Source organism: Archocentrus centrarchus, chromosome 14 (genome assembly GCF_007364275.1).
Source record: "Archocentrus centrarchus isolate MPI-CPG fArcCen1 chromosome 14, fArcCen1, whole genome shotgun sequence".
In the NCBI taxonomy this organism is placed as follows: Eukaryota; Metazoa; Chordata; class Actinopteri; order Cichliformes; family Cichlidae; genus Archocentrus; species Archocentrus centrarchus.
The window spans coordinates 22419562-22429431 of NC_044359.1; the positions used below are offsets into that span (position 1 = coordinate 22419562).

At 41.4% G+C, this 9870-nt stretch overlaps 1 protein-coding gene across 1 annotated transcript; it reads right to left on the bottom strand.

Moving 5' to 3' along the window:
• Positions 1 to 2: 2 nt before the first annotated feature.
• On the bottom strand, positions 3 to 7587 carry LOC115791450 (V-set and immunoglobulin domain-containing protein 10-like 2). Its single transcript, XM_030745539.1, is given in 6 exon segments — positions 3 to 102; positions 166 to 427; positions 3795 to 4082; positions 4808 to 5083; positions 5507 to 5782; positions 7203 to 7587. Coding segments are annotated over 6 exon segments (1587 nt in total).
• Positions 7588 to 9870: the final 2283 nt, after the last annotated feature.

Here is a 9870-nt window from a genome sequence, read left to right on the forward strand (position 1 = left end):
AATCACATTAGTTCATTGAAAAATAGATAATTGGTTCTCAGATTCTAGGAGAGCTCCACATCACTTCCTTTATATACAGACATGACTCTGCACTGCAACACCCTGTAAAAATATGTAAACAAATTAAATTATATCTATTATTTTTTACACCATGAGAATGTGCACTGACCCAGTGTGAGGCTGCAGTTCTTGGTTTGGAGCAAAAGTGGATGTTTAGCATGGCAGGTGTAAGGTTTCCCAAAGTGTACAGTGTCATAGCGAAGGATCAAGGTGTTGGAGGTTTCTTCTCCACCTTTGCCCTGGCCTGTGGGGCCCTCCCACCACACCAAGGCTTTTGGGACCCCTCCTTCCCAGGAGCAGTTCATCATCAAATACTGTTTGTCATTAGTCACAGAGGCAAAGCACACTGGCTCTGCAGGGGGAATATCTGATGGAGGAGAAGTAAGATGTAAAAGGCTTGGAAAACAGTGAGTGTATGAACTTGATCTCATATTGTTGTTTGCTGAGATTCCTGCACTCACATGTGCGTGTGGTACACTGTGTTGACTGTTTCAGGGCAGGATGGGAGCCGGTGCATGTAAACAGGCTGTTATTAGAAGTCAGGCCTCCAGAAGGCAGCAAGATGGAGGCAGTGCTGGAGGCTGAACTGGGTTGCTGCCCTGTGTTGGCATGCATCAGGTCTCCAGTCCAGTGGAGTGAAGGGGAGGGGAATCCACCAGCCCAGGAGCACAGCAACCTCAGAGAGGTGTGATTCAGAGCCGGCTCCACAGAACAGGAAGGGGAGCCATCAGGTGGATCTGTGGGGCACAATAAAGCGAAATTTACTGAATGGCTCTGGCACTGAAGAAGAGTATAAATCATTATACCAAAATTAAAGAAGAAATATGCTTTCATCATTAGATATCTCACTACTTGCAATATTTTGTGATGTGGGTGTGTTGCTTAATATGCAGGTAGGTGTTTAAGTGCATATAGACCAAGTATAATAAATAAATGCACATGGAGCAGGGAGTAAACACCAGAAGCAAAGTGGGTTTCACTGAAAGTGGGGAGCTGTATTAGAGATATAAAAATGAAAATCAAAGGAATTTAAGCTTTTTGTACTGAATGTCACATTAGTTTCATCACATTTCAGTCTTTTACACTTGTTGCCATGTCAGAAGAACAGGTTGGGGTACAGGGGCTGACAAAGGAGCAGACAGTTAATAGCATGGTCAGAGGTCAGAGGTCACACTCACAGTAGACGATCAGGCTGATGGTTTTGGTGGAGCTGGTGTTGAGGTAGGTGTTCTGTGCCAAACATGTATAATTGCCAGAGTGTCTTCGGAGGATCTTGGTGATGTTGTACTGTGGCCCAGTGTAGACCTGGGAGCTGTTGTAGAACCAGACATACTGACTGGCTGGATTGGACTTAGCCTGACACAGCAAAGATACAGTCTGTGTCTCCAGAGCTGAGTAACCCCGCTCTGTTCTATTGTACGAAGTCACTTCTATCTGAGGAATGTCTGGGCCATCTGAGGAGAAAGAATATGAATCCAATAAAGAGATGAAGGGCACAGGCATGTTATATAAAAATTAGAGCAAGCTCGTGTTAATCTACTAAGAAATCCAGTTTTAAGTAGGATTCTGGGGGAAGTAAAGCCAGTTATGTCCTTAACTACAAGCATTATCAAAAAAGCAAAATTTTAATGCTAATCTTGAAAGTAGAGAGAGTGTCTGTCTCCTAAATTCAAAAAGGGAGCTGGTTCCACAGGAGAGAGCCTGATAGCTGAAGGCACTGTCTCCCTTTCTACTTTAGGAAAATCTAAGAACCACAAGTATGAATGCAATAGGGCCCTTTGGGATAATACGCTACTGTAAGGTGTTTAAGATATTATGGTACTGGGTAGTTAAGGGTATGTGAGGTGAGGGATTCTAGATTCTGTTCTTGATTTTATATATATGTATATATATAAATACTCACATATAGTGTTGAGCCATGAGCAGTTAGAGCTCTCACTGTTGACAGCGTTGCTGGCCACACAGCAGTACCAGCCAGTGTGGCTGCGGCTGACGTTGGTCACATTGATAATGCTGCTGTTGCCATGAGCAAAGGATGTGATATTGCCACTCAGGGTTTTGTGTTGCCATACATACCGGATCGGTCCAGTACCATTTTCTACTTTGCAGTGCATCCACATTGTAGATCCCTCCACTGGAGATGCATCACTCATCAGGATGTAAGGCTTACTGACAGACACTGTGTTTAAGATAAAAATCCATTCATGCAGGTTTGTTTACAGGTGAAGAAGAATAAACAGTAACACTTTAGTCAAAACAGGGTCTCAAGCAACAAAAGGGCCCAAAAGGTTTTATGGTATTTGTCCCAATTCTTTTTCCCAATCAGTATAATTTTGCTCTGGGTTTAATCAGACAGCATCTCTAATGGCCTGCTCCTATATTAGAATGCAGAACTAAAGGGCACTATAGAGCATGTTTACAACCTGGTGCAATAAATGCATTTGGTCTCTATGAATACAATATTTTCCCTCTTCATAACTACCGTACAGTGAAGGATTTTTTTTTTTAATTTATAATTTGTCTAGTTGTATACTGATAAGGGTTAAATGAAGTTTGAGCCTGGCTGTTCTCCAGCACAGGCAGCTGTAATCAGTTGCTTTCTACTGGGTCTCACCTCTGCTAATTGGAGTCACTGAAGCATTTCTGTTGTTTGGGAGCATTTTTTTTTTTTTAAAGATTATTTTTTAGCCTTTTAGTCTTTATTAGACAGAACTGACAGTAACACATGGAGGGAGTGTGGAGGGATGACACACAGGAAATGGTCTGGGGCAGATTTGTAGTATAGCCTGTCCAGTATTGTTTAGTGAAATTCTAGTGTGTAATTTGTGTGTTACTTAGCATGAAATAACAGGTGTGTATGTGCATTGCACCTTTACAGCCTATGGATGTAGATTGTTAACAAAGCTTGCAAACATCGTCTGATATGTTAAGCCTCAAATTCCCCATCCACAACAATGGCCAAAATTGTTGTGGATGCTAATACATCCACAACCAAAATGCCAAATGCCAATACAAAAACCTCAAAAGACCAAAAAAAAAAAAGGGTGAACTTATTGGTGCTACCCGCCATCTTTTATATATAGTTTACACAAGGATCCTATTTTATGACTGAAATGGAGAATTAGCTTTTATAAGATGAAGCAAGTTTTTTTTTTTTATGTACATTTGTTATAATGGAACATTGTTTAGATAAACGCAACATTTTTTTATGTATTCTCTATTATTTTGAAACTGTAACACCTTGAATTATGAATACAATTTAACATAAATTAGGACTGGCATGTTTATTTGGATCTCAGATTGAAGGTGAGATGCACATCACTCCCCTTGAGTGTGCACTGACCCAGTGTGAGGCTGCAGGTCTTGGTTTGGACCAGGAGTGGGTGCCTGGCCTGGCAGGTGTAAGGTTTCCCACTGTGAACTGTGCCATATGGAAGGATTAGGATGTTGGAGGTTTCTTCTTCTCCATCTTTGCGCTGACCTGCGGGGCCATCCCACCACACCAAGGCTCTAGGGAACCCTCCTTTCCAGGAGCAGGATAGCATCACATACTCTTGGTCATTAGTCACATCAGCAAAACACACTGGTTCTGCAGGGGGAATATCTGATGGTGGAGAAATAAAATGTGAAATAAGTGGTAGAAAATGGATGCATGTTTAAAGTGTATAATCTTTGCACTTAAAGCCTCATTTGTTTTACTTTCTGTTGCTCTTTGTTGCCATTTCTGCGCTCACATGTGAGTGTGCTGCATTGTGTTGACTGTTTCAGGGCAGGATGGGTGCCCGTGCATGTAAACAAGCTGTTATTGGAAGTCAGGCCTCCAGAGGGCAGCAAGATGGCAGTGCTGGAGGCTGAACTGGTTTGCTGTCCTGTGTTGCCCTGACTTTGTCCTGCATGTATCAGGTCTCCAGTCCAGTGGAGGGGAGGGGAGGGGAATCCACCAGGCCAGGAGCACAGCAGCCTCAGAGAGGTGTGATTCAGAGCTGGCTCAACAGAACAGGAAGGGGAGCCATCAGGTGGATCTGTGGGGACAAGATACAGCGCTAGAAGGTAGTGATGTACAAAGTAAGGTTTAACTGAAGATCTCATGGGCCGATAACACTCTTCTCTAGCTACAGTTTTCAAGATGCTAGGTATGACCAAAACTATAGGAGAAGAAAAATGTCATTATGCCTTCCTACATTATTTTCCTTACAGTTTTTTTATGATGGAGGTGGATCACACACATGGATGTCAACTGAGTACTTCAGAGGCTTTCATTTAATATGCAATATGCAATACATAAATTCAGCAAAACCAAACAGACAAGTGCATGACAAGCACTGAGCCAACCAACGCTTGCCCTAGATGTGACATCACAGCGCGATATCTGCCAGAGAGTTTCCATCAAATTCTTGGATGATCCATAATTCACATGCCCACACACACCCACATGAGTAGTGTTAGCTTTTGGCACTACTTCCCCCGGATATCACAGAGTAATTTAAATGCATGTACTGGATGGAGTAAGAGCAAAATATACTGAACAGTAGCATGATGATGTTTATAGATGTTTATAATTAAGAGATTCAGAGATAAGAAAGATAATAATCAAAGCTGTTTACAGAGTTTTATTAAAAATGTCAAATTTGAATATTTAATCGCATTGTAGTACAAAGATGGAACAACCCAGGTGAGTACAGAGTAAAATAGCTGGAAGAGGAGTAAATGCTTATAAGCATGGTCAGAGGTCGAAGGTCACACTCACAGTAGACGATCAGGCTGATGGTTTTGATGGAGCTGGTGTTGAGGTAGGTGTTCTGTGCCAAACATGTATAATTGCCAGAGTGTCTTCGGAGGATCTTGGTGATGTTGTACTGTGGCCCAGTGTAGACCTGGGAGCTGTTGTAGAACCAGACATACTGACTGGCTGGATTGGACTTAGCCTGACACAGCAAAGATACAGTCTGTGTCTCCAGAGCTGAGTAACCCCACTCTGTTCTATTGTACGAAGTCACGTCTATCCGAGGAATGTCTGGGCCATCTGAGGAGAAAGAATATGAATGCAATAAAGAGATGAAGGGCACAGGCATGTTATATAAAAATTAAAGTTTGTGTTAGTCTGATGTGAACCCAAATTAAAATTAGTGAATCGTTTGCTTTGTTTTTACAATCTGCAACAATTATGAGAATTCTCACAACATCCTGTCTGTTACAAATGATCAAAAAGGCAAACACAAAAACACTTATTGTCATTAAACTCTCTTCTAGTTTTGTTTTGGTCTTTGTGAACTCAAAATAGCTGGAGTTCTTTATTTTTGTCATTCCCTCAAATTCACACAGTTTTTGGAATTACAAGTGTTAAGTGTTACACCATGCTATCTTCTTTAAATGGAACAGACCCTGAAGATATAGGTCCTCAATAACACCCCCCGCCCTCCCCAAAATATGATCTAATTATGCTCACAGATGATGTCCAGCCATAAGCGGTCGGAGCTCTTGTTGTTCACGGCGTTGCTGGCCACACAGCTGTACCATCCGGTGTGGCTGCGGTTGACAGAGATCATGTTGATAATACTGCTGTTGCCCTGAGCGAAGGTTGTGATATTGCCACTCAGGGTTTCATGTTGCCACATGTAAAGGATGGGGTTGGTCCCATTTTCTACACTGCAGTGCATCCACATTGCAGATCCTTCCACTGGAGAAGTGTCGCTCATCAGGACATAAGGCTTACTGACAGGCACTACATTTAAGATAAAGTTACACAGTTACACATAGTGTTCAATAAATAACACAATCTTATTAAATCATGACTTAACTTTGATTAGCCACATTTATTTGAAAAGCTGAGTTAAATTTCTCTAGCTACACTCACCCTGATGCCAGACCTGTTCAAGAAATCACTTAAATAGAACCTGTCTGTTAAAGTGAAGCAGGGTAAAAGATCTCAAAAGACAACGCAGCATGCTACGATCTAAAGAGGTCTAAACAGCTGAGAAACAAAGTCTCTGACATCTATCAGAGGCTTCCAAAGCAATTTCTAAGGCTTTGAGATTCCAGAAAACCACAGTGAGAGCCATCTTCCAAACTTGGAACAGTGGTGAACCTTCCCAGGACTACCCAGCCTACCAAAATTACTCCAAGAGTGCACTGACAGCTCATCCAAGAGGTCCCAAAAGAACCTAGAACAACATCTAAAGAACTGCAGGCCTCACATATCTCAGTTAAGGTCAGAGTTCATGATTCAACAATAAGAAAGAGACTGGGCAAAAATGGCACCCATAGAGTTCCAAGGAGAAAACCACTGTTGAGCAAAAAGAACACAAAGGCTCATCTTGTATTTGCAAAAAAAAATAAAAAATCTTAATGACTCCCAAGACCTTTGGGAAAATATTCTGTGGACTGATGAGACAAAAGCTGAACTTTTTAGAAGGTTTGAGTCTCATTACATCTGGTGTAAAACTAACACAGCATTTCATAAAAAGAATACCAACAGCCAAACACGGTGATGGTAGTGTGATGGCCTGAGGTTGCTTTGCTGCTTCAGGACTCAGATGACTTGTTGTAATTGATGCAAAGCTGTGGCTCATTAAGCAGTTACATATGGCGCTGACTCAGACAGGGACTCCAATCAATCCAGTCCTGGGGTCACAGAGGGAAAAGCTGAGCTAGCTGGGCCCATGAGCTGTGGTAATTATAGGATCCTTCTATCTACAGACCTTATGGTACATGCTGGGCAGTGTTTGTAACTGGTATGAGAGTAGAACTATCAACCTTGTCGGCTGAAGGGCACGCTCAGGTTTCTGCATTGGTTGGTGACTGTGTTCTTGTTGCATCCACTTTGGGTTGGTTTGTAGGTTATTACAGTTGATGGTTGGGTAGCTCCTTCACAAGTGGCCAATGGTGGCCTTATTCCCTAATAGGTTCTGTAGTTGATGCTGTACTAACCAATAACAAGGAGAAGAACTGGAATTATGTCCAATAATTACTCTTTTTTTTTAAGTTTGGTGAATACACAGGTCACCAAGATGAAAGGTGTCCCAGAATTTTTAAGTTTCTCCAAGATTATTTCACAACTGTTTTTCATATTGTGAAGAATAAATATGTTTTGCAATGATAAAAGAGTGGTGGGGAAGCACATTATTTCCAAGTGGAAGTCTTACCTTGGACAATCAGATGCACATAGTAGTAGTAGACTTTGGCCTCCTGCCCTATGTCATAAAAGGCCTGGCAGGTGAATAAGCCATGAGCAGCCAGAGGCAGTGTCTCAATCCTCAAAGCTGAATTGTTTGAGATGACTGTTGGTTTCCCGAGTGTCTCAGCTAGATTCTGGGTCCTTGTTCCTTGCCCTACATTATAAACCACAGCCCTTATGGCTTCGGTACCAGGTTTGGTGAAGCTCCATATATATATGTCAGGTACGGTGGTACCACACTCCAGGATCACAGGTTTGTCCACCACACCATACACACTGGTGTCCTGGTACACCACCTCACCTTTATGATAGATCTGCACAACTGGAGGAGGGGAGAAAACAAAGGCATGCATGTAAGTGTGTGTGTGTGTGTGTGTGTGTGTGTGTGTGTGTGTGTGTGTGTGTGTGTGTGTGTGTGTGTGTGTGTGTGTGTGTGTGTGTGTGTCTGTTAAGGAACAGGAGATGGTGGTGTCATTTGCCCGGTCAGTGTCCAGTTGCAGTATTGATTACACAGTAAGTCTCAAAGGCCACATGTAATGTTATAAAAAGTGATTCCAGTAATTTATTTTCTTAAATGCCACATCAAGTTTGTCAAACACATTTTGCCTCCACAGATTGTTTTTTTTTTTTTTTTGTCGTTAGATGAAAAACAAAACCACATATGTCAGTACATCTGTTGATCATAAGAAATTACAGCACAGAAATGCCAAATATTTTTGTTTTGTTTTGTCCACCAAAGCACTTAATGAATTGGAAATGTGATACAGAGTAACATAAACTATAAACTTTGTCCTGTTATGCAATAATTCAGTTTATAACATTTTCCAACAGAATTGCAGATACTTGAGAATTTAATTCTCCTATTTGAATTAACTGACCATTTAAATGATGTTATGCAGAAACTGATTAAAAATCTATTTAAAATTTTAAAAAGTTAAAAGAATCCATAAATACTGGAAAACTTACCATTTTCCTCCAAAGTGACCGGACTGGTAGTTAGATATAAAACAAGCAGTCCTAACAGTGGAGCCACCATGGTGTCATGATGATCCGAAGTCCAACAACAACTTTACTCAAAAAAAAAAAAAAAAAGTGTAAGAGACTGAAAGGTAAAAATCTTGGGTTCTGAAAACTGCCTGTTATTGCCTTCCCTGAGGTTTTGATGCGCTGTCTTTCCGATCTACAAGTTTCTTAGAGATTCCAGCTGCAGGCACTGACTTCACAAGACTGAGAGCAAGAAGGGACGGAGGGTCGATAAACTGATTTTAGACCGAATTATTAATGGCTTTTTCCTTTCTCTCTCTCCCTCTTTGTTTCTCCTGCTGGGTTAGAATATCAGTTATACCAAACTCATCTATTATGCAAGACATATGCTTGAGTGAATAGTTTAGTCTTTCACACACCTACTCATACAGTCAGGGCTGCACTGGATTAAATGGGCATTCCTTCACACAACATTCACATCAGAACAGTCTCACAAAGGTTTTGCTGTAATCAAAGTTCTTTTTTCATATTCATAATGTGCAGGATTTTTTTGTTTGTTTTTGTTTTTTTTCTACATGCTCATCCTCTTTATGCTGTGACCAAAGTGGGAACACTGATCAGTGTTATCAAAAGTAATTTTTATATCCTCTCAGAAGATGCACTCAAAGCTGAGGCATGAAAAAGATGGATTAAGAGATTCCTTTAGTGCCAGCTTAAAGGCAAAAATGTTGAAATGATTTAGCTGATGAGGATCTCAGCAAAAATATTAATTTATGTAGACAAAATAAGATCAGACTGCATTTTTTTATCTGTAACCATCTTAAACAGGGAGTAAAATTAAAGGCTTCAGATTTCAAAGATTATGTGAGGACCAAAGAGACAGCATAAACTCTGCTGATGGGATCAGTATTGAAATTGATTTTGATGAGTTTCCTCATAGCATTCTCTTACCTTGGCACACACCAACATACACTGCTCAAAAAAATAAAGGGAACACTCAAATAACACCTCCTAGATCTGAATGAATGAAATATTCTCATTGAATACTTTGTTCTGTACAAAGTTGAATGTGCTGACAACAAAATCACACAAAAATCATCAACAGAAATCAAATTTATTAACCAATGGAGGCCTGGATTTGGAGTCACACACAAAATTAAAGTGGAAAAACACACTACAGGCTGATCCAACTTTGATGTAATGTCCTTAAAACAAGTCAAAATGAGGCTCATTATTGTGTGTGGCCTCCATGTGCCTGTATGACCTCCCTACAACGCCTGAGCATGCTCCCGATGAGGTGGCGGATGGTCTCCTGAGGGATCTCCTCCCAGACCTGGACTAAAACATCCGCCAACTCCTGGACAGTCTGTGGTGCAACGTGATGTTGGTGGATGGAGCGAGACATGATGTCCCAGATGTGCTCAATCGGATTCAGGTCTGGGGAACGGGCGGGCCAGTCCATAGCTTCAATGCCTTCATCTTGCAGGAACTGCTGACACACTCCAGCCACATGAGGTCTAGCATTGTCCTGCATTAGGAGGAACCCAGGGCCAACTGCACCAACATATGGTCTCACAAGGGGTCTGAGGATCTCATCTCGGTACCTAATGGCAGTCATGCTACCTCTGGCGAGCACATGGAGGGCTCTGCGA